Genomic DNA, 25,342 nt, shown 5'->3' with positions numbered 1-25,342 from the left:
GTGGTCGGCAGAACAGACACTCTCTCCAGGAACAGACACCACAGTCTGGATGCCTGGACTCCAGTGCAGCAGCCAAGAGCAAGGACTTTGCTCTCGCCAGATCTGAGTTTAGGTCCAGACTCCATCACTTACTAGTTGTATAACATGGAAGAAGTCCTTTAATTCCCTTAAGCTGCTGATTCGTTGTCGGAAAAAGGGGACTTGGATGAGTTTAGACAACATGAGTCCCCTGTAATACTCTCTCAGTAAATGATAAAGGACGGTAACTATTATTACCATATTCCCATTTTTAACTAGCTGACCAGATGATTTTCACATTTCCTCGGAAGGTTGTAGATAAACGTATCCTTTGTGAGCCCCTGGCAGACCCCTTGGGAATTTCCCTGAAGTCGTGGAGCAGCCCAGGGGCACTGGACAAGCTGGGTCAGCCTCCTGCAGAGTGACTGCTTGGCTCTCTCACTTGTTTCAGTGCCAGCAGAAGACCCTTCCTTCTCTATGTGGCCTTGGCCCATATGCACGTGCCCATATCTGCGACCCAGCCATTGCCAAACCCACGAGGCCAAAGGCCATACCAAGCAGGCCTTCGGGAGATGGACAATCTGGTGGGTCAGATCAAGGACAAAGTTGACAGCACAGCAAAAGAACACACATTCTTCTGGTTTACAGGTAAAGTAGTAAAAACCACATTTATGTAAAAGCCACATTTACTAGCTCAACTAATGGATAACCCTATACATGCCTCATGAAGAGCACGGCCTGACCAAGTGACCTTCTGTATGGAATGGGGGCTAGCTTTGAACTTAGGCTTGAATGCTGAGCTTGTGTCTATTTGGCACTCCAAGGCTGAGTCCCTGGGATGGTTTGTCCTGACAGAGCATGCACCTAGCTGGCCCCATGCATATGATTCAGGCTCTGTGGACATTGCTTTTAGTCACTAGTAAATTACTTTGACATTGTGAATTTGTGTGTTTTTTTGTTCAATTCTAGGATTTTCTCTTTAGCCTTCCTCCCTGGTCCCAAGGACATCCATTGCCACTGGTCACTAGGTCATGTCTTTTGGCTGAATGGCCCCAGTATTTGAACAAGTGACCCCTTTAAAAGGCCACACATGCACTGTGTGTCTCAGGTCTCTGTCTGGAACTAGGGCAGTGATTTAAAGCACTGATTTTGAATCAAGTTGAGGCCTGGATTTGAATCCATACTGTACTATTGGGAGAATTACGTTAATCCTCTAATCCTTAAAAAGTTGAGCTACTAGTAGAATCTACTCCATACATATTGGAAGATTATGAGATGTACAAGGTGGATAATAGATGCTCAGTGTACAGTTACTAGGCTGATGCTGCTGGCAATAATAATGGGATTGCTAAAGCCATATAAACAAGGTAAAGGAATGCAAGAGGAGAGGCTCAGGATGAGGCCAATTGGAGCAGGGAAAGCCCTCCTCTGAGGGCCTAATAGACTCAGGCTCATGTCAAGGGAACTTCACAGCCGGGGCCTATTTTTCTTTTTATAAATATTTCTTCAATACAATCCCCTCTGTGCACAGAGATAGGGGGCCAGAGAGGGTTAGTTGGTGAAAGAGTTCCCCAGCCCAGTGACAATTACATGTTGTTTTCTCTGATTTCTAGGAGACAATGGCCCATGGGCTCAGAAGTGCGAGCTGGCAGGCAGCGTGGGCCCTTTCACTGGATTGTGGCAGACCCGTCAAGGTAGAGGGCTCATCTGGGGCTGACAACTCCACTCTCAGGACCTGGGCCCCGGCTGGGTCAAGGGATTTTCCTCCAGGAGGGCTAAGGCACAGCCTAGCCTTCAGGGCATCATTTGAAACAGGTACACAGTGGCCCACCAGCCACCGGATCTTGGGGAAGAAGAAACAAGTTGGGAGGGAGATAAAGCGGACCATCTCTTTTATCCTTTTCTCCCCACTAGATCACACCCTCCCCCGACTGCCTCGGGCTCTGTTTAAACCTTTAGCCCCCAGGCAGCTCCCACCTGCTCTGGGGGAGTTCCCCAGAAGAGCTTCACTTTTTAGGAAAGCAGCCATGCTGGGGACAATATGGCATATGGCCCACAGGCCTGAAAAATACACATACCTTTTGATGAGCCCACTCCTCCTATCAGGATTTGTCTTATGATGAAGAAATAATGAGCCAAGTGCACTGTGAGATGAATGTTCATGGCACTAGACTTTTGTTTTTAAAAAAATAGCTGGGCCAAGTATCCAGAAGGAGGAGAGTGCTAAAAGAAATTATAGTACATCTATTTCAAGGAATACCAAAGAATCAATAAATGCTGTACATTTACTAACTTGGAAACATTTATGTTAAATACTTTTCCATGAATGAAGCAAGTTACAAAATAGTATGTGAGGTATAATTTTATGGCATAAAAGTAAGCTTATGTAATTCTCAGAAAAATCTTGACTGAGGCAGCAAAATGTACAGAAGATTAGTAATTAGTAATTACTTCTGGGTGAGACATGGAGGGTTTAAGTGTGATTTTTTTCCCCATACAATAGGTATTGTTTCATAAAAATTAAAAGAGGGACTTAGGGTGTGGCTCAGTGGTAGAGTTCTTGGTTAGCATGTGTGATACCCTGGATTTGATCCTAGTGCTGAAAAACTAAAGAAAAGAAAAGAAAAATTTTGGAAGGTGCTTTTGTCTAAAGTATTCAGAGACAGACCTGACATGATTGCCCTCACCAAAGCATGTCTGCTTTAAATTTAAAATTTTAAATCTGGGGCTAGATTTCCTCTGCCACCCAGCTTGCTGTTGAGGGATGGCCCCCAGCTGTACCCAGGTGGGAAGAGACCCTGCCTTTCACTATTAGTCTGGCAGGGTATTCACAATTACCAAGAAACAGGAGCTTTTGTGCCTCAGGAGGAAAAGCTGATCATTTTTTCTTTTCAACTTCAATCTGATATCCCTTGGATCAGATTCCTTGAGAACTTTACAAGTGCGTGGCTGTCAGACTGTGGCCATGTCTTGTGTCTGGAAATTTAAGTCAGGGGTCAGGAGCCTTTCTCTTACCCGTGGGACACTGGACCACTGTATTTCTTGGGGTACTGGTATTTGTTTCTCTATCTGTATCGATCCCTGTTGTTCCTTCAAGTTCAAGAATGCTATGTCCAATTTATGATCAGCATTTATTTCTGATGCCTAGAGAGAGCTGGGTCAGGAGAAGATGTGGAAGGATGGAGGTGGATGGAGAGTCATCTGATGCTTGCAAGGAGGCACAGCTGGGAAGAATACAATGTAGCTGAGAGTGGTTTGTTGTGTGAGCTGGTTATGATTCCTCCTTTCTCTGCCTGGGACACTGTTGGGCCAGCCTACCATCTTCAGTGCTCGATTACAAAGCCCAGAAGACTGTGGAGTCAGAATCCTCCAGGGCAACAGTCTAGAGGTACCAGGACTAAGGAGATGGTGACAAAGATCTGTAAGTGGCTTCTTCATGGGAAACTCTTGATTCCCTAGGAAGGTGACCTGCTGATCTCTTATCAGAGGACCAGCTTCTTTGTCTCTTTCCCCTTTATGAGGCAGTTTTGGCTTTGGTTCTAGGATGTGGACTGGGGCCCCATTCTTCAAAGGGAAAATTTTATGTAGTAAGAAATACACGTACTACCTTGGCAACCTCTACCTCTCATTCCCTTCTTTCCTCTTATGAGCATTTGTTGAGTCCCTATTGTTTCTTGTTCTTCTGTACTAGTCAGATTCCCCCATTACAGGGACACAATACTCAGCACCCCCAGCTTAAAGGAGGAGAGGTTTAATTTGACCCATGGTTTCAGGGGATTTAGTATGTGGCCTGAACACTTTCAGGCAGGAATATCAAGGTGGAACGATGTGGTGAAGCAAGGCTGCTTAGCTCATGGCAGCCAGGAAGCAAAGCAGGAGAGCAGCACCAGAGAGGAAAGTATGAAGGGCCAGTGAACCCAAGGTCACTCCTCCATGACCCACCCAGACACACCCAGCATGTGCTCCACCAATCCCTCCAGTATCTCTCAAGCCAATCAAGCTGACACAATCAAGCTTAAGTGTCACATCCCACCCCTTTTCAACTTGACACCCAAACACATCTCTTTAAATGATACTTAAATCCCCAGATAAACACAAGGTCTTAATTCCACCTAACATGATACAACTATCTTGAAAACACAATAATCCAAAGTTGAAACAGCTTCAGCCATTTTCAAACATCCAAGTCAAAGTCTCTTCTGAGACTCAAGACAAACTCTTAGCTATGAATCCCTCAAAGGAAAAAACAAGTTACATAATCCCAAGGTACAGTGGCACAGGGTAAACATTCCCATTCCAAAAGGGAGGAATAAGAGGTAGAAAAGAATTGAACCAAAGTGAGACCAAAGCCCAGCAGGGTAGATATTAAGTGTTGTAGCTCCATGTCTGTAATTTGAAGCACATGGTAGTGAGATGTGAGTACCAGAGGGGCTTGGGTGGCTTACATAACCTCTCTCTCGGGTTGGCTCCATTGACAGCCTATAGATTTCTTCAGCAGTCATTCCACATTCCTGGAATTTCCAAATAGGTGGGTGCTCTACATACCCATGACTTCATTACCACAGTTTCATGCACTCCCCTCTTAAGGCTCCTTGCCTGGCCTCCCAGGCCCTCCTTTGAAATCTATGTGGAAGTCTCCCAGATCCCACAGCTTTTGCATTCTTACACACATGCCTTTTTTTTTGGTACCGGGGATCGAACTTGGGTCCTTGCGCTTTCGTAGCAGGCAGTGAAACCACTGAGCTAAATCCCCAGCCCAGCTTTTGCATTCTTTATGCCAGTAAAACTAGCATCACATAAATGATGCCAAAGTCTGCTCACAGCAGGAACAGTAAGTAGCAAGTCCTTGTGGGACCATGGCTGCAGTGGCCTCTGAGTGCTTTGATTGCTGAGCATGGTGAAATTAATCCTGGGGAACAAGTTCCCTAGGAGGTACTTTTTGAACAGGAGTCCCAAGAACTCTTCTCAGAGAAAGATGTATACTTTTGTACCCTTGAGCCTGTGATAGGTGGAGAATTGCTGATTTCTCAGATGTTCTCAAGGCATCTTTCTTCTTGTTCCTGTACAGAGTACTTGGTTTTTTTAATGGGGCTAATCTCTTCAGCAATCACTGACCTGAACTTTTCAAGTGGTTCCTTTTGGGCCAACATTTAAGTTTTCCAAATTTTTCTCTTCTGCTTTTTGGCCCCGATTCTTACCATATATCTGGCTAAAAGCAGCCAGAAGTACCCATGCCATAGCCTGAATATTGGACTATTTTGAAATTTTATCTACCCAATCAGTTAGCCCACTGCACTTAATCTCAGGCTCCCATGGAATCTCAGGACATGGGCAAAATTAATCAAAATTTCTGCCAGAGAATTACACACATGGCCCCTAGTCCTATTCCAGTGGAATCCTTCTTCTCAATTCAGACTGCTACACTTCTATCAGGATTCTGATCTTCTGAGCTCTGACCATAGTCACCCATAAAGATCTGTTCACTGAACTCTAAGGCTTTTCTGGTCAGCATCTTCATACCTTTCCAAACTCCTGTAAACTCTAACTTCAAACCTTCCAAAGGCCTCTAAATTACATGGTCAGAGACAAGCACAGCAAAGACCCCACTTCTCTGGTAACAGTTTTCTGTATTAGTCAGTTTTCCCATTGTAACTTAAAAGAGGAGAGGTTTATTTGACTCATGGTTTCAGGGGATTTATTCCATGGTCAGTGGGCTCCAAGGCAGAAACACTGATGGAACAATGCTTAGTTTATGGTGGCTGGGAAGCAGAGCATGGGAGCAGCAACGGAGAAGGGGAGAGGGACCAGATATAGTACCCAAGGTTACTCTTCTATGATCCCCACCAGACATATGCAGAAGGTGCTCTACCAATCAAATTGGACACAATCAAGCTTAACCTTTTAATCTTCCTACTGGTTAAGCACCCACTATATACGAGCAAATACGCTCAGTGCTGGAGATACAAAGATTAGTGAAGCCCCTGACCTAAATGAATGATTGTCTAAAAAGTATTTCTCAGACTTTTATGTACTGATAGTCCCCTGGAGATCCTGCCAATATGCAGTTGTGACCCAAGATGTCTGGGTTAGCACTGGAAATTCTGGATTTCTGTGACACTTCTAGGTCAGCGGTGGTGAATCTATGGCACACATGCCACAGCGGGCTGTTTGTTATCATTGAAAGCGCTAAAAGAACCACCAGTCTATACCATCACATCTACACCATGTGAGTCTGGAGGATCTGAGTCTAGAACTCTCAACTACAGATCAGTGACTATCAAAGTATGGTCCCTAAACCAGGATCATTAATATGACCCAAGAACTTGTTAGTAATACAAATTCTTCCACTGAGCATGGATCTCAGCAAACTGTTTTAACAAGCCCTTTGGATGATGCTGATATACAGGTTAAAATTTGAGAACCACCTGTCTAGAGTGATACTTTCAATACACCAACCACCGCATCTGGCTATTTAAATTAAAAACAATGAAAATTAAATTGAAATTCAAGTTCTTGGTCACACTAGCCACATTTCAAGGGCTTAGTAGCCACATATGGCTACTTTCCTTTGGTGCTTTTATGCTTTGGGTTTTGAAAAATGTGTAGAAGACAGCTGGGTTTTGCAGAGAGGGGATCCTGGGCAGAGGTAGGAACACCAAGAGGAAGGATCTACTTTCTGGAGCTGCCTGCGTGTCTATGCCTCTGGAGCTTGTGACCAGGTAGAATAGAGAGAGACAGGACCAATACTTGAAATTCTTTTAGGCGAATGATTTTGGTCATAATTCTAAAGAAATGTGGACTCATGGAAGGATTATAAGAGAGTGACATTATTCAAATTCTAAAATCTAGGTGAAATTCACATCCCATAAAATTAACCACTTTAAATAGTATAATTCAGTGACATTTAACAGAATCACAATGTTGTCCAACCACCACCTCTGTTTTGTTTCAAGACATTTTTATTACCCCAAAAAGGTAAACACTTGCTCTCCATTCCCCAGCCCCTATTCATCACATTACTCAGTTTTAAATGCTCCCCTATATCAGTGAGACTGAGAATAGAGACAGAGGTGAGTACTAGATTCATTTCCATTGAGCCAGAAATTTTCAATGAGAGAAGCTAGCCACAAAAGTTTCCAGGAATATCCTCAAATTCAAAGCATGCCAGGGTTGGAAGAGACCTCAGCCATCTTTATTCCAGCCACCTACCTGGCCAAATGAGGAAACTGAGGCCAAGGAGGATAGACGGCTTACCCAGGCCAGGCAGTGATGGAGGGGCCCAGGGCCGGCTCATTCCTCAGCCCACATGGTTGCTGTTACTCACACCTTTTCGTACCCAAAGGCCAACTCAGTCATCTGGAAAATCCTATCCTGTTTCTTTGAACCTCATGGTTGTCAAGGAAAATGTCGTTAGCCCCTGTGGGAGGCAAAATGGAAAGATGGAAAGAGCTAATGACTTTGGAGGCTGGGGCTGGCCTTGAATCTTGACTTGCTTCTTAGTCAGCGTGGGAAGCTCCGTTTCCTCTTCTGTCTAGTGAGGTGGGGAGACCCACCTCCATGGGCTGTCGGAAGAATCAAGGGGGATGTTCCCTGGGGGCACCCAGTCTTGCACTTGGCCTCTGCTACTAACACCCATAAGGCTCAGTTTCTTCATTCCTACAAGAAACAACCTGGTGTACCCCAGCAAGAGAAGAGAGGGGAGGGGATTGGAAAGTGCTCTAAAAAAGATGTTCCTGTAAAAGTACCAGGTAAGTTAAATAATATATGGCTAATGGTAAAGGTAGTGTGAGCTTGCGTCTTGGGACCCTGCTCTGAGCTGGCTTTCCATCATCTCTTGGTCACACTTTTTTCTGGGCAAGGTTTTCTGACTAACTTTGTGTGGGGCACAGCACTTGCACTCAAGGTGGAACTGGGGCTGGATACCATTCTTGTCTTTTCACAAGGAAGTCTGAAAGGGCACTTTGCCTGAAAGACCGTTGCAACAGGGTAAAGGCTTCCTCTTCCTCATAGTCCAGACCAGCTTCCAGTCAATGGTTCCACAGACTCCTTCCTCTCTGCCTGGGGCTCTTCGAAGCCAGGCGGAGCTCTTTGTGCAGTTGGGCAGGAGCTAGGCTGTGGAGGTCAAGGGGGCTGGGGTCTCTCTGGACCACCTGCTGCCCCTCGCCCCAGCCAGTCTCAAGAGCAGATCAAAGAGAGAAGACAGTCAATGTTTTCGCAACGGAGCGGGACAAACAGTACTCGGAGCCCTGCTTCGTTCTCCCTGAAGCCAGCCTGCTATGTCAGGGCACGCGCTGTCTTCCCCAGTCCCCCCTCCTCCTGTCTTCCCTTTCCTTTCCTGGCCAAGGCGCCCAGCTCAGCTGATGAGATGAGACAGCGTCTCCTGGAGTCATCTCCTCACCCCGTGCAGTGCGTGCCTGTGGGAGTGACATTGTTCCACTTGGCTTGGCTTGTGCCCCGTGGGCATGGGATGAAGAGAGCCGGAATGGGGGGCTGGGTAGGGGCGGCAAAGCTGGGCACTCTTGCCATCTTCCCAAGAGAAAGAGCTTTGCTTTCAAACCCCCATTGCCCTGTCCTCCCCAACAGGCTCAGGAAGTCTGGCTGCCAGCCACTGCCCCTCCTGCTCCACTTCCGACCTCTTTCCTACCCAGGACAGACCCTACACCTTGGTGCCCCGCCCCCTCCCCAAACTGACTGCACCTCTGTCTGGAAAATCTTGTTTTATTTGAAGAACAGAACTGTTCCTTCCTCCCCCTTGGTGATGAGGAAACATTCTGTTGAATTTGGCACTGGCACTTCTGGGAGACCTTGGCTGTTTGTAATTTGATGCTATCAGGTTGTTGTGTAACCTTTCCCGCTGGGAAGCTGCTTGCATCCTGGGCCTTCTGTCCCTTTTAAGGTAGGGAGTAGGGCGAGGAAAGGTCAAAGATGCTGAGGAGTGGGTTGATAAAGTCAGGGACAAGGGAACTTGCCCCTTGGCCCTGGCAGGGGCAGGGGTTGCTGATGAGGACCTAGCAGAAGTCAAAGTGTGTCTCTTCCTGGGCTTTGGCCACCAGGCTTGGTGAAATGTCCCCATCTACAAGATCAAGGCACTTCAGGCCAGCAATAGTCCCGGGGCGAAGCTGAGGTCCCAGGAACCCATGTTTCTAGAAAATGAGTATAGTACAGGCTTGCTTGGCCAGGGCACATATTTATATTTAGAAAGGAAGTCTGTTTCTTAAGTGGGTTACAGAATGTGTACTCTGCAGAACAGTGTTGTACAGGAGTCACAAATTCAAATACCTTCATGGGACAGGGTGATCTTCTAAAGGAACACAGGGTTACTTTGTCATTTTTGGGCAAGAGAAGGAATCCCGAAAACTGGAGAGAGGGCTCTGTCTAATGACATTCAAACTTAGTTACAAAGCAGCTGGGCATGATGGTGCAGTCCCAGCTACTCAGGAGGCTGAGGCAGGAGGATCACAAGTTTAAGGCCAGCCTGGACAACTTTTTTATGTTGGGATCCTGTCTCAAAATAAAAATAATAAATTAATTAAATAAATAAAAAGGCTGGGGGTTTAGCTTAGTGACAGCGTAGTTACCTATCATGTACAAGGCCCTAGATTCAAGCCTCAGTACTGAAAAACAAATTAGTTAAAAGGAAAAAATATGCCTACCAAGCAGCCAGAGGGCTGCATCCATTGTATGAGATGTCAGGCTGACACCTGTACTGTTTGCTACCTATAGGTAATTTTTTTTTTGGAGGGGGCGTGGTTTGCATTTGTTGGACACTTTCATGATGGGCTCCACGCAAAAATACCTTGCTGTGAACTTTATATCCATGATCTCATGAAACTGTTCCCACAACCTCATGAGGTACAATTTTCCCCCCTTGATGGCTCAGAGGGTTGAGGGTGAGTGAGGTTACAAGTTCTGCGAAGCCCACATGGTTAGTTAGGAGAGGCCCTGGAGTTAGGAAGCACATCAGCCTGGCTTTAAAGGTGCCCTCCTATGACCCTGCTCATAATTCTCAAACTCTGGTCCTCAGACCACTGGCATTAGAGTCACCTAGAATCAATGTTCCCACCTGAGACTTATTAAGTTAGGCTTTCTAGAGAACCCACGTTTTCGGTGAGCTCTTGCCTGGTGATTCTGAAGTGTGCACACCCCCTTTCTGACTCCATCGGTCTGTCGGATCAGGGCAGTTGGGCCCTTTGGAGAAAGGCGTAGGCCGGGGTGAGTCCTGCTCAGACTGCCCTGGTCACGGATCACCACAAAGCCATTCCACTTCTGTAGCCAGGGAAGAACAAGTAAGCAAATTCATGAATCATGGTTCTGTTTATATTTTAGTTGCTGAGGTTAAATATTTATTGCTTTAAGTAAGAGATTCTGCTTTAATTAGAGTCATAACCGACCACAAGTACATTGAAATGCATGCTCATGGCCTGAAGACAACCATTTCTCAACAGACAGCCAAATGCAACTAATACTTTTAATGTACCAGAGCCACGGATCAAAGTATTAAGGCTTATCTAACCTAATAGGCAGCTTTCGACTTTGAAAAGTGCATAGAAGTTTCATTTGTGGACTTATCTATTGTTCTTCTGTAATTTATCAGCTCACTTTTATGATACTGTGTTTTAAAGGTGGGGGCAGCCTAAAGCACTGATGAAAAAGCACATAGTTTTGAAGTGCATTGTGTGTTTGCTGATCTCACCTAGGAGGCGTGCATTCCCTGTTAAACCATTAGGAGAACTTTGCAAGATGTTGATGTCCAGGCTCCAGCCAGGCCAGTTAAATCCCAGTCTCTAGGAAAGGGATCTCGGAATGGGTAGTTTTTGAAAAGCTCCCCAGTGATTCTAACATATGCTCAGGGATGAGAACGACTAGAAATTTAATGGGTGTGTTGGCAGTTTAGTTAGTCTTGGATTCAAACTCCTACTCTACTATTTGCTACCTGTGTGACATTGGGAAATTACTTCACTCTGAGCTTTGGTTTCCTCATCTGAAAAATGGAGACAATATCACCTAGCTATTGTCATCATGTGGATGCAGTGAAATATTGCAGGGAGGAGCATTTAACTTTGTACTTGGTAGGGGCTCAATTAGTAGATGTTATTGTTACTGTTATTAACTCCGAATGCATGTCCATGAATAGGAGCAGGAGGAGTATTGGGGACCAGGGACAGCTATTGTGGACTTCGTCTTTTGCTGGTCCAGATAACCCACAGTACACCTCATTCGATACAAGCGCATTCAGCTGATAATTAGTCTCCACAACCCTGGGGATGGACAGAGAATGTTAGTCAAATATTTTTGGTCACCCCTAGCAATGCTGGTGAGAAAGTGGGGTTTGGAGCAGCACAATGTACAAGTCGGGAGTGATAAAAACATGTTTTTATACTTGCTTGCCCACACCCCAGTGTTTTAAGCTAAATATCTTTTTGGAGTACGGGTCTGTGGGCTACAATCCCTTGTGTGGCTGGCATAGGTAATTGTGCCCTACTGTTAAAGCCAGCACACAGGGTGCAACCGGATTAGCTGGCCGCCTTGACAGCTTGGAGGGGGATTGTCCCTTATGAAGCTACACTGGGGGCTTCCTCCGGCCACTCTCCCTCAGTCTCTGAATCTCACGCATGCTGCTGACATGTACATGCTTTATAACTGGCTGAATCCCTCCTAAACCCACCAACTTCCAACATTCTGTTGAAAGAGGACAAACGCAATGAAACATTTTCTCAGAAAAACAAATCAGGAAAGCCGGTCACCTGCAGAAAGCCACATGAAAGGTCATGGAAAACAAGGACAGTCCCTAATGGTGAAAAACCAGTTAGCAAATTTATTAACAAGGGGCCAGTTTACACTTCCAGAAACATCTTGGAGGCAGAGAAGGAATCTTGGGTCCCATTGTCTGTCATGGAGCAGACCCATAGCACTTGCCTTCTGGTCAGAGCTAATGGCTTGCTTCTTGGAACCAAATCCTTGGCCTTTCCTTAGCATCTGGCCTCAAAGGTTAAGCAGGCTTATTTGAATGTGGTGCGCCATGGGGATGAAACAGGCTCCATCTTTCATCCACTCAGACCCCAGGAGTCCACAAAAATACCCCCAGGGGCCAGAATGACACGAAGCACTCAGCACGTATGGGTGTTTCTTTCTTGGTATTTGAGCTTAAGCTGTAGCATAAGCCATGCATTCCAAGGCCACGTGGAAACACATTTTATGCTTGCTGGGGTTCTGGATTCTCTGTTCCATGGGTGTGAATAATTAGAGCAGACTCTGTGTATTTCTGGGAGACGTGGCTGCAGATGGGAAGACTGTAGCTGTGAAATGTGCGGGATCAAAGAGCTTCCCACCAGCCTGCAGAGACTTCAGTTGGCCTTTCCGGCCCTACACCCTTAAACATAAGCAGTCCATAGGATGGGGGTCGTTTTGTATTTTGTTTCTGACTTCAGTACTTGGGGGACTCCAAAGCTGGTTATGAGAAAGCCCCAAAATGCTGAGCATTTCCGGTGTGGTGTGCTGGGCCAGGGACATCAAAGTTTCCCCTGGCAGCAGTGTGAGTACAGAGGGGTGATGTCTTCCCCTTGGTCCCCCTGTGTCCCCCCAAAATTTCTTTCATTATTCACACAAGCCAAACATGGGGAAGTCGTATGATCACAGTGTGTGTGAGCCATATATAGCGCTTTCCAAAAAGGCTTTTTACACGCGAACTTTGCGGAATCCTTGGCCTCTGGCTCAACTAGGATGAGGGTGGGGCTGTGTGTGGGAGTGGTGGGAATGGTCATGGTTAATTCAATGCAACGTGCATTCAGGATGCTTCCATGAAACATGACCTCATCTCTTCCAGCCCGCTGGTTATCATTATCCTGGTGGTCACTTGTGACTTAGTGGTTATAAAAATAACCCCTCTGGTTACTAATGTGGAAATTCATAGATTGCATGTAGTTTATTCTTACCTCCTGCCAAGAGGCAAGAGGTTGGGGCTATTACTGACACTGTCTCTTCCACATCAGAACAACTCATCGGTTCAAGGAAAAACAAAGCAAAGCAAAACAAAAGTAAATAAAACAGCAAAATCCATGCCAGATCAGCTGGGCACTGGGCAGATTAAATAGCTGGGGAAGTCTCTCCCCTTCTCTCTTTTCAAGTAATTTTAATTTTTCTCCCTAAATAGTTGGTCACATTATAAGCAGTAGGAACACAATTCATTTATTCAACAAAAATTTGTTACACACCTACCAGATCCTGTGTGTACAAGACTGATGAGGTCAGGGTGCAGGGACACACAAGAAGCAAGTCAGTAAATCAATAATGTAAGTGTCATGTAGGGAATAAAATGGCATGTGAAGGCCAGTAAAATAAAAGAATGTATTGAAAGATATTGGTTATTGTTGTTGGGGGGGAGCTGATTACTAAAAAAACAGTCATTCCTATGTGGGATTATTAGAATCATCAGAGAGGGACTGTTCTCCCAGAGAGTAGCTCTTAGCTGAAAAGAAGCCGCAAGTTGTCACTGTCCACGAACCACCTGTTTCTTCTCACAGGCGGAAGTTCAGCCAAGCAGACCACGTGGGAAGGAGGGCACCGGGTCCCAGCCCTGGCTTACTGGCCCGGCCGAGTCCCAGCCAATGTCACCAGCACTGCCTTGTTAAGGTAGGAGACTCAGATTTCCTTGAAATGTGGAGGTTTAGAGCTAGAATAGTGGTGGACACTTGGGTGGCCAGAGATCTCAGGAAACCCATTTGCCACCGGCCTCGGCCACATCCTTCCAGAACTCAGAAAGCAGCAGTGTGGATTTACCCTTGGGCAGCACCATATGCTAATGAAAGTCGAGGTACACTGCAACTCAGCCATCCTGAGTGAGGGGGAGATCACGTTGGTTCACATCCTTAGTTCCTAGCTCTGGGTACCAAAGAGAAAGCAACAGCAAGAGAAGGCAGTGGCCTTGGTCTGGGCCATGCCAACAGTGGAGGAATATATCACTGCAGCCCTCCTGGTTCACCCTTGAGGTTAGAGTAGGTGCCCTAGATGTGGCTATGAGAAGCCAACATGTCACTGGCAGTCATATGGCCCCATGAAAGGAGCCCAGATGGACTCTCTTGTCCTGGAGAGGGGGAAGCAGGGAGGTAATCCCAGTGAGCAGTAGGAAAGGTAAGAACATTCTTCCTGCCTTCCACCATGCAGCATCTATGAAGAGGCAAGGCTCTAGGTACTTCCTTTCTCAGAAGGAGCCCTGGAGGCATTGATCTCTCACCATTGTATGAGAGCCAATATAGGAGGCCAAACTCCTAGCAGAGATCTTGGCTGTAGTGTGTCAGTGTGAAAGCAGTGCCATGCAGCTATGGAACTACGACTTATGATGGAGACTTCTCACTAGTTCAGAAGGGCACTTACTCCCTGTGGTTCTGCCCAACAAGGGGGACCCTCCATAGAAGCCAGTGTTTGTTCATAGGTCCAGAGGTTTGGTCTGGTTACAGACCAGTTTCCTAGTTCCAGAGCTTCTTTTCCATTAGGCTAATGGACTTTGGCATGAAGAACACAGGCAAGTAGAAGAAAGCAATGTCCTTGGCACTGTCTAACATCTCCCAGCCCAATGGGGAGGGTGGGGAGAGACTTGAGCCCAGGGAAAGGAAAGGGTAAACAGCATTGATAGCCAGAGTAGTGGTGGGTAGGCATCATCCCTGGTAGCCTGCGGGGCCCTCAGGAACTCCAGGTCAGCCCTGTGCCATCAGGAGGGGGCAGTGTGCTGTCCGCAGCTGGAGCAGGTGTGACAACAATGGTGTGGCCTGAAATCTCTGATGTCAGCCTGGCCGGGATGAAAGCCAGACAGGCTGTCTTTATAGGGCGGACTTGGGTGTAGTCAGAGTGCTTATCGAGAGAGGCCAAGCGTGCACGGGCTGGGCTGCATGTGCACACATAGTTCAGCAGGCTCCTCTCCAGTTACATCGCTAAAAACCAAGTGGCCGCTTTTTGTTGGGTGGTGGTGTGTGCACCTGTAGTCAGCTCCTGCACAATGATAAACCTGTATCATCTTACTCATTATTGAGGGCTTTTAGAGGTGGCAGCTAACTGAGGAGATAGTTTGGTGATCAAAGGAAGTGGTTCTTGGTGCATGGTAGCATTTGCTTGAGGGGTCCTGGAATGTCAACCAGGACACAGCTAACATATGGTATTAGCCCTTTTAAGGATATTTTTGGTGTTAAAATAGTTCACATTGTAGCCAGACGCTTCTGCCTCGATAGAGTTGCCCTCCTGCCATTTCTCTGTGTGAATTTAAGTTGAGCTTCCTGATAGCCCCAGCAGGTCTCTATGTGGCTACTTCCCTTTCTCTTGACTTGCTCAGGCTGGCTCTGGGGAGAATGGGATTATTACCCATATTTGAGGAACTGGCTGTTCTCTGGAGCCCCAGTGCTTATTACCTGGTCTGGTACTTTGTTTATCAGAGGGTAGAAATCTTCCAGGTCAAAGATGAGAATTAACTGCTGAGAATTAAGGCCAGAGTCCCTTAAACCCATATGTACCATATAGGTTTATGGATGAATATAGAAAAGTAAAAAAGCCCTTTTTAGGATATTTGGAGGGAGTCTACCCAAATGCCACTGGTTATCTTTCAGCAATAAACAATGTTAATATTTGAGTGTGTGCCCAGTGTTACACTAAGATTACAGGTAGGTCTTGTACCTGACCTGTCCCCGAAGCGGGAGGAAACAATTACAGCATATAGAAAATCCATTATTTAACGAATGTTAATTGTATGTCCAGCTATGTATCCAGCATTGCCCCAAGGACTGGGGAGTTGGAAATGAGCAGATCAGACAGAAAAGCTGTTCTTTAGGAGCAAAGTTACATTCAGGAGGATGGGGTTTGGGCACACGTGAAAAAGGATCGATAGTTTTAACCTACAACTCTGGAGCAGAGTTTCTCAAAGTTGGCATTTTGGACTGCATAATTCCTCATTGTGGGGCCATCCCATGCATCGCGGGGTGTCTGGTGGCATGCCTGGGCTCTCCTCTCCAGCCAACTGTGACAATCAGAATGGCCCAGGCAGAGCCAGGTGTCTCCTAGAAGACCAAACATCGTCAACAATGGCAGCTGTAAGGTAATTTCCCTTGGCCTTACACAAACAAGGGAGGGGTTGGTTGGCCCTCAAGCTGGGAGACCCCCATCCCCATCCAGAATGAGGGCCAGTCTTTAGAGAACAGGGTCAAGCATGAAGTGACCAGAATGGAATAAAGGACATTAAACAATCTCTGTTGCAAAAACAGCTCAAACTGTTCCTCAGCCAGAAGAGCAGATAAACCCCTGGGGTCTCCCTGTGTTGTCTTAAGATTTCAGAAAGACAGCCACTAACACAGAAAGGGGACTAGGCTGGTTCTTGCATGTCTTGAGCCTTATAGCCAGTCCAAGAGCAGAAGCTACAAGGAGAACATGTTTGCATCAGCGTCCAGTGGTCCAGTGGTTCAGGTGTCACCCCTGGGGAGGGGCTAACCACAGGTCTGTCCCCTTGGGTCCTCCATCGCCTGGAATCTCAGCTGCTCTCTACTCTAAAGGACATGAACAGCTTACTATGGGGCCTCCTCTGATCCTCTGGGACCCCTGGCTTCCAAGAGGGACCTAAGGGTGGGGAGGTGCTGGAGGAAGCTGGGTGTGGAGGAACCACGTGAGGACACAGGCTAGCTCTTTGAGTCCGTGCAACTCAACTATGACCAAGAACGGGAGGCCTTAGTGTTTCTCATGGGATAACGAGAGAGGATGCCAAGGCCTACACCTATCATGCTAAAAAGAACTGCTCCTACATCCTAGGGACAATTCCTGTTTCTCCACTGGAGAAAGCTCCTCTCTCGGCTCCTTTGCCCTGGAGAGAGATGGATAAAGAGTGACTCCCTCTGTCATAGCCCAAGTACTTCCAGCCTTTGCCTAGCGAGCCCTCCCAATTCCTACTTTCTGCCCTCAAGTCAGATCTGATGAACTGTCCTTGGCTTCTAGGAAACCCTCCCTCCCCGTCTTCTTCCCGTACCCGAAGAGTCCTCACTGCAGCACCCCAGTTCTCGTGCATCTGTGCCCTGGAGTCTGGGGCTGTTTCGCTGGTAGAGAGGCCCCCTGAATTCAGCCCTCCCCAGCTGGCACAGCTTGGGGCCCAATAGGCAGAACACTTCTACATCCTCCTTACCATTGTGCAGTCTCTGTTCCCAGGTTCCTGTGCCACTCCTTGGACAAGAACACACACATAGATGAATGCTGAAGAACACGTGCTGTTGTACACAGTGGAATGATAGTCTGCCATAATGAAGGCTAAATTTGAGTTGTGTGTAGAAAAACAGATGCACCTTGAGACAATAATACTAGGTGGAATAAATCAGACACACAAAAATATTGCATGGCTTCTCTTATGTAAGAAACCCGAAGTATAAATAATTTAAAGAGCAAAATAAAAGGTACCAGGAAACAAGGAGATAGATCTTTTGCAAATGGGGAAGGGACCAAGAGGTGGAGGAGGGAGAAGAAGGAGGGGAGAAGGGAAAAGTAAAAGGAATGAAGTTGTGCTATGCACGTGTACCAACTCATCGTGATGAATGTAATCATCATGTACTGCAAGCACACACTAATAAAATATATTTTAAAAAATTAAAAACCCCCACAAAGAAGCCAGGCACAGAGGTGTGTGCCTGTAGAGTCAAGTACTCAGGAGGCTGAGGCAGGAAAATCACTTGAGCCCAGGATTTTGAGGCCAGCCTGGGGAACACTGTGATATCGCATCATATATATATATCCCAGAGATACCACTTCCTAAGAACAAACTTCAGAGCCTAGACCGACCAAAGCTATACAAACGAAAAAGAAAATGTCACCATGGGGGAAGCAGGACCTGCAAAGAAGTCACCCTGCCCACTCTGAGGATCACCTTATAGTCGTGGTACAGAGCTGTTGCAGCCCTCCCCTCTCGGGGCCAGGCTCTAGACTGCCCTTCTATAACCAAAGCTCCCGAAGTGGGGTTTCCTCTTGTCAGAAGCCAGGCCCACATCTCCACTGGGGCCTGGGAGACTCATGGGCCCAGGTAGTTTTTAATTCCCTTTAAAATTTCAAGGGAAAACACTGTGAACTTTTAAGTGGAATAATATGGTTTAATATAGGCTATATATTCATAGTGATGTCAATGCTGTTATAAAATGTAATTTCTATTTTTTTTAATGGAGGAAGAAACTCATAAAACAAAAGCTCCTAGGTCTCATGAAAGTCAATGCATTGCTTTGTCAAAAGCCAAGGATAGGGGTCTGGGGAGGTGGCACAGTAGAGAGCACCTGCCTAGCATGTGCATGGCCCAGGGTTTGGTCCCCTGTGCTGCAAAAAAGAACAATAGCAGGAAAAAAAAAAAAAAACCCAAACACTGGAAATGAACAAAAATACAAAATACAGTTTTGTTTTTGCTTTGTTTTTTTTATCCTTTCTCCAAGGTTTCAGAGACTCTCGGGACTAATTTCTTAGGTGAAATTTGAGGTTTGGAGAGGCCTGGCTACCTTCTGTAGGCTTTGCAGGATGGATGCGCTGTCCAAGCTCCCCAAATTGAAGTGTAATCTCGGGGCCCAAGCCTAGGTTGGAACCAGAAGCACCTCCCTCCTGCGGGGCAAACCTCAGGGGCTTGGCTTCCTCGTTCCTTGAGGAAGGACCTTTTTGACAGCCCGAGCTTGTGGGCATTGGACTGGCACGCCTAGAGCAGGGTGAATCACCAGACCTGTTGGAAGTTCCTCTCGTAGGCGAGAGGTTTTCTTTGTGCTCTGAATGGACTAGGTACCTCCAGGGTTTCTGCCAAATTCTGAGACACTAGAATTCTGTACTATATAATTTAGGATGCTAAACCTCATGATAGAGGGGGAAAAATAAGATGGAAAAAGAAAGGGTACAATATATTCCAAAATGTACTGCAAATTCTGTTTTTCTTGCTTACTGATTTGACTCATCAGTGATGCTGATTTCTCTTAAGATGGAAAAAGGAAGCACACAATACACTCTAAAATCTAACATGGATCCGGTTTTTCTTGTTTGCTGATTTGACCCATCTGTGATGCTGATCTCCTTTAGTTTAATTTAAAGAAAACTAGAACAAATAACCCCAACACATTTTGGGCTTTTCAGACTGCATTGCAGTCTTCTTCCCTTCCCAGGTTGTGGCAGGAGCCTTGGACTCTGGACAGGTTTCTGGACTGTTCTGTCCTCTGTGAGTGCTGACTCAGCACGGCTTGGCTCTGCCTGGGTTGCCGGCTCCCAGGGCGTGGATCTCAAGAGATAAACCACCGGTTTTGTGGACTGTGAAAGTTTCAGGCAAACAGAAACACTGAGAAATGTAGTGAACAGAGATTCTGCCTGTTCTTGTAGGCAGAGCCGAGAGAGCAGGAGAGGTGGGCCAACAGGAGGAGAAGCTGTCTATCTGTAGGGCGGGTTCCTTCTGCAGCCCCCTCGGGGGGCAGCAAACCCCTCCTCAGACATCAGGGTGGGGACTCTGGGGACATGTGGCCCTTGAGGCCTGCCCGGGCCTGGGCCTGGACCCCAGGGTCCCAGGGCTCTATCTCGGGAAGTCAAAACTGATAAAGACTTCATGCTTGCCCAGTCCCTCTGGCTCCTACAGGTCCCATTGACTCTCACTTGGCCCGGCCCTTGGAGAAGCAGAGCTGTTGAAAGGGCAGCCACTCTGTTCTTGCTGAAGACTTTTTTCCAACATGAGCTCAGCAGGCCAGAGGGAGATGTACCGTGCGATAGAGTAAACTGTACCACATGACTTTTAAGAAAAAACATTAACAAAACTACCGAAATGTTAACAATGGCTGCCTTGAGGGGGATGGACTTTTTCTGTGTTGTGCTCTTTTATATTTCTAGATGTCCTATTTTTTTTCTACCATAAACATTCACTATTTTGCAATTGGCAAGAAGAATTAAAATACCAGGGGTGGAATCTTTCACATATCATGGTTAAAATTTCACATATCATGACTAAAGACTAAATATTTATGAGACAGAGAACTGGGCAATGAAAGTGAAGTGATTATTCTCTTGCAGGCACCTGTCATATGCTGTTGCCTCTAAGCAAGTGGCCGTGGCATGGTTGGTGGTGGGCAGAGCCCTTAGCACTGAGACTGGTTAATTATAGCACAATATCCAATAGGCACTTTCCAAGTGCCAGGCCATCTTCTGTGTGCCCTTCCTGTGTGTTTTATCCACACAATTACTCTGTGGGGTAGGCACTGTTACTAAAATGTCCATTTTACAGGGGAGAAAACCGAGGCAGAGAAGTTAGATAGGTGGTAGAACTGGGATTTGACCCCAGGCAACATTTGAGGGCAGAGCCTGGGAATGAACTACACACCAGTCTTCCTCTCATGGCACAAATTGAGGTAAAACCTGAAGGAAAACCAGGCAGGTCGTGAATGGCACCGTAGGGTTGTTGTCAGTATTTGCCCTGGGCCAGTTTGGATGGGTTTTGGCCATAGCAGGGCCAGGGAGTGGTCAGAAGAGCTAGGACCAACTGTGTCTCGTTCTTTCTTCAGTGTGCTGGACATCTTCCCTACGGTAGTGGCCCTGGCTGGAGCCAGCTTGCCCCAAGGCCGGCACTTTGATGGACTGGATGCCTCCAATGTGCTCTTGGGCAGGTCACAGATGGGACATAGGGTAAGTGAAGGGAGCCTGCGCCTGCATCCGGGCTCTGCAGAAGGTTGAGCTGTCACATCTCTTCTGGTGCTTGGCTGCCTTTTTGCAGGTAGAACCACCGCTGGGGATGTCTTCAAGTGCTGGTTCAAACCCCGTGTGAGAAACCCTGAGGGAGAAGTGCTTTGAGATGAACCTCTCATCCCCCTGCCCCATAATCAATCCAGTTTGTTAGTCTAGATTTATACTTAATAATTTGGTGTAGGGTAAGTGTAAATGGTTGCTCATTCTCTACAATCAGTGATGTTTTTCCCTGCATGTATTCAGTTTTAGGACACAGCATAGTATGAGTTTTTGTTGGATGAGATGTCCGATCAGGGCTGTGACTTGTTTATTGTAGGGCTCCCTAGCTAGACCCAAAGTTTCCAGAGGGCAAGGATCCCAGCTGTTGGGTTCACCCCTAAGCACCTGTTCCATGCATGCATTCAATTCATGCAGAACACATGAAGGAGCAGATGAATGAATGAATGAAAGCCTTTTTGGACAGCAGAGCCTGCATGGTTGTTATGCTCCTGACATTCCTAGGAGGGCACAGCCCCCTTGCTACAGCCTGCTCCTGATCGAACTGCCCTGGCCATGGCTCTGGGCTTCTGTTTCCCAGCTTCCCTCCTTAGCTTCCCCGCTTCGGTGTGTTGGAAACACTCTGTAGCAACAGGAGCCAGGAAATGTTGGTCCTGATGGCCTTTCCCTGTCATTTCCATGTGTTTTCCTCTCTCCAAAAGGAAGAGGAAGTGGGAGGAGGGAAGGGGGCCGAAGAGCTTGGAGCCCCCTGCCTAAGGCTCCCACTTGGGGACCCACATTTCAAAGGGTCTATTTATGTCTTTGAGGGTCAGATGGAAGTGAGTCAGATGTACTCAAGTGCACCTTGGCTGGTGGCTGTTGACATTGCCCTTCCCTCCCAGCCTCCCCCAGCCAATGGAATATGGGACTTCAGTGGGCCTTTGGTTTTTCCATGGATATTAATGTGATCTTCAGGGGTTGTCAGGGTAGCCCTGAAAAGGCCCTCTGAAGAGATCTCGCTGCTCCTTAGAATATCTGCCTTTCCAGAACTGCAGACCCCTCTAGACCTGGCCCTTCTGAACGGAGCAAAGCAGGAAAATGGTTTCCGCCTTTAGCCTGGAAGTTAGCAATGTGTGACCCTGAAGGGTTATCCAAGACGTCAGTGGAGAGGTGCTCCTGAATGTTTATTGCCATGGCTACTAATAGAATAATCGGGGTCACCAGGAAGTGCTTCAAGGACTGTGGTCTTCCTTACGTGGTCGTTCTGCCTGTGGACGCCAGCTCCTTCGCGCGCTCACTTCCGTTCCCAGGGGGAGCACTCACATTCTTCCTAGATCGCAGCTTTGCACAGAGTACAGAGGCCCATCCCAGCTCCTGCCCAGGAGTTAGGCCCAGGAACTGGGTGGGAGCAGCAAATACACATCTCGACATCGTTGTGGGGGCCTGTGATGTGTGGTAATGCAGCTGCAGGGAGGACTGATTTGCTCCCTAACCACACCCTATGGCCCAGAAAGAAACAGGCAGCTGCCGCCTGCAGGAAGCTGCTGATGGTATCTTCAAAACTAAAGGCACATGGGGACTGGCACCTGTGCACCACACCCAGCTCACGGAGGGAGCACTAGATTACTCTGGTGCTGGTGAAGGCCTTTGAGATAAAACTCTTTGGAGTTTGAGCACAATGTGGGTGGTTTCTAGTCCCAAGTTTGGGTTTCGTCTTCTCTGGTCAGTCTTTCTACTAAAGTGAAGTAATAGGATTAAGGAGATTAAATTGTTTTGAATTTAGAATAGCTTTAAGAGAGGCAGCAGGTAAAAATGTAAATCCATGTCTGTACACATATGTATTTAGCACATATGTGTTTCTTAGTAAACACAGTTTATATTCACCTACCGATATGTCCTGAGCTTATAAATTATCCAATAGGGGTTGGTTTAGAAAGCGACTCCAGTTTCTAGAAGCTCAAATTACTTCCTAGCTGGTCAGCCCAAAACATATGTATGCAGATGCTTCTCAGCAATTAGTTTCTTTTCTCTATTACAAATCAAGTAACCATGGATCGAAGGGATGAGAAACCTAAAGTCATGTACCTCAGCCACCAGGTTGGGAGGTGTGCAAACCGTGGGCTACCGGCTTTCACAGCCACAAACTCACGACGTAACGTGTATGTGATACTCAGAACCCACGGCAGCTGACACCTTGCTACATATTCCACATATTCAGCCTCCCACTCCTGACTTCAGGGGCAGGTGCTGAGGATTGAACAGGGGCTTTTTTGGTTTTTTTGGGTTTTTTTTTTTTTGAGATGATCTTGTTAAGTTGCCCGGGCTGGTCTTGAATTTGCAAACCTCCTGCCTCAGCCTCCCAGAGTGCTGGAATTACAGGCATGTGCCACTATGCCCAGCTTCAATCTTGATCTTGATGGGCCTGTGTCTAGGCAGTGAGGGCAACTACAAGGAGAGAATCAAGAATTGGGACAGTATGTGGGAGGGGACACAGCCCAGAATTAAATGTTCCCGTGTGCTTCTTTGAGTCCCCAGTGCACACTAGAGTTGGTAACGTCACCAGTGATTAAGTCCTGTCTGTCTTGATCCCTCTGAAAATCATCAACAAAGAGAAAGTTTCCCTATGGCTGAAGCGGGCCAGCCCAACCCACCCGAGGCTCAGGCGGGCACGTCCCCAGAGGCCATACCTTAAGGAAACAGCCACAGTTACCCTCACAACACCCATCACTTCTCTTAGGGAGGCCCCTAGTGGTGAAAGATGTCATCTGGAGTGGCTTGCAGAGACTGATGGGCTCATCAGTCCCTTTTGGAGACTGTGAGCCTGCGCGGCTGCCTGGTGTCTACTTCTGGGGATGCTGTCTAGGCTTGGCCTCTAGGACCTGATGTAACTGGATGCTCTCATGCTCCAAAAGAACAAAACAAAGCCCGGAGTGTGGTGCTGGGTGCCTGTAGTCCCACTTGCTGAGGAGGCTGAGGCAGGAGGAGGATTGCTAGAGCCTAGGAGTTTAAGACCAGGCTGGGCAACACAGCTAGGGTGCTATCTCAGAAGAACAAAAATCAAAAAACAAAGCAAATGAGCCAGGTGTGGGTCATGGCTGTAATTCTGGCATTCTGCAGAGCTGAGGCAATAGGATCCCAATTCAAACCCAGCCTGGGAAATTTAGCAAATTAGTAAGACCTTGTCTCAAAATAAGAAAGTAAAATGGGGCTGGGGATGTAGCTCAGTGCAAAGGTCCTAAGTTCAATCCTGGTACCACAAAACAAACAAACAAAAAACCAAAGCAAACAAGCTGGTAAGAAAGGCAAGCAAGAAGCCACAAGTTTGCAGGCGAGGAAGTCATCTTTGAAATTTAGACCAAGCACCTGGAAAGGAAGAAGCTTCACCTGTGATTCAGCTTTCTTCCTATGTTCATGTAAACAAGCAAGCCACCGCCAGGCAGCTCAAAGGAAAAGAATGCATCTACATGTTTTTCAGAGTCCATCCCCATTCGTGAGAATGAGCCAGCGTGCAGTTTTGCTCGCTGTTGGATTTTGGACGTTGCGTCTGGTGGAATCTGCAGCCCACCCACTGGGATGCAGATGCCCTCCTTGGTTTGCCAGCCTTGACTCCCACCTTCTGGAGATCTGAGTGCATCCTGGCTCAGCTGACGATAGGTTGTCCTAGCGCCCCGCTTCGTGCGCTGCAAAGACATAGAGTGGTCCCCTGTGAGAGAGGCTGGCTTCCAAGGGGTGGAAGCAGCGAGGCTTCAATTAGGACTTCCTTTCCTGTTTGGGAGGAGCCTGCTGCCACCACGCAGGGGTTGACATGAAAGAGCAGAAGAGCAGGTGCGGAGGAACCCTGCCCTGGGCAGCACCCTCTCAGGGCTGTAAAACTTGGGGGACAACTGTTTACTGCTCCAACAGATGTTTCTCGTTTTTTTCAAGCCCCATGGAAACTCTGAATCACAAGCGTCTTTCAGGGATATATACGGTCATGATTCACACAAGGGCAGTCTCACGGGTCCAGCCCAAGCCACCAACCTACCACAGACAGACCTTTCATTGTCTACCAGACTCTTCCCTTGGGAACTCTGAATGAGATGTTTCCATTCTTTAGGGTAATTCTTTCATCTGTGCCTGGATGAGGGAAGATTTCCTCAGTCCAAGTACAGTAGGATTGAGTCAGAGACGCTGGCATCCGAGTTCAGAAGTTAGCTTGTGGGTGAGGGTGTGGCACAGCGGCCGAGCTCTTGCCTAGAGTGTGTGAGGCCCTCAGGTCATTGTCCAGCACCAAAAAAGAAAACTCGCAGGACCAGAGGCGAGGTTGTACCCGGGGCTGGAGGAATTGAGAATGTTTTCTTATATCATCTTTGCTCAAGGGAAATTTGGAAAATTGACTTGAGGCTGAAAGAGGGTCCTTTTGTTCTTTCTCTCTCTCTCTTTCTTCCTTTCTTCCTTTCTTTCTCTTTCTTTCTTTCCTTCCTTCCTTCCTTCCTCCCTCCCTCCCTTTCTTCCTTCTCTCCCTACCTCCCTCTATTTTTGCACTACTGCAGATTGAACCCAAGGCCTTTGGACTGAGCTAAACAGCCGCCCTGTTAAATTTTTTTTCTTATTTTGAGGCAAGGTCTCATGAAATCACTAAGTTTCCCACGCTAGACTCGAACATGCAATCCTC

The 25,342-nt window shown here is 47.1% G+C and overlaps 1 protein-coding gene across 11 annotated transcripts in view; it reads left to right on the top strand.

The window, feature by feature from the left end:
* The window catches only part of Arsg (arylsulfatase G), a 125,642-nt gene that overhangs the window by 82,594 nt on the left and 17,706 nt on the right, over nucleotides 1-25,342 (top strand). For 9 of the 11 annotated variants that reach the window (XM_021248620.2, XM_087208188.1, XM_021248616.2 and 6 more), the window contains 5 exons: nucleotides 470-666; nucleotides 1,632-1,712; nucleotides 3,167-3,439; nucleotides 13,539-13,647; nucleotides 20,532-20,652. In XM_021248620.2, the coding sequence (XP_021104279.1) occupies nucleotides 470-666; nucleotides 1,632-1,712; nucleotides 3,167-3,439; nucleotides 13,539-13,647; nucleotides 20,532-20,652 (781 nt within the window). The remainder of the gene's footprint in view (nucleotides 1-469; nucleotides 667-1,631; nucleotides 1,713-3,166; nucleotides 3,440-13,538; nucleotides 13,648-20,531; nucleotides 20,653-25,342) is intronic. The other 2 variants (XM_087208189.1, XM_004870278.4) reach the window with 1 other exon arrangement.

Source organism: Heterocephalus glaber, unplaced genomic scaffold, assembly GCF_053883595.1.
Source record: "Heterocephalus glaber isolate CG9 unplaced genomic scaffold, H.glaber_assembly_v1.0 deba00000937, whole genome shotgun sequence".
NCBI lineage: Eukaryota > Metazoa > Chordata > Mammalia > Rodentia > Bathyergidae > Heterocephalus > Heterocephalus glaber.
The sequence above is the reverse complement of the archived record's forward strand: the minus strand, read 5'-3'. Positions and strand labels throughout refer to the sequence as shown.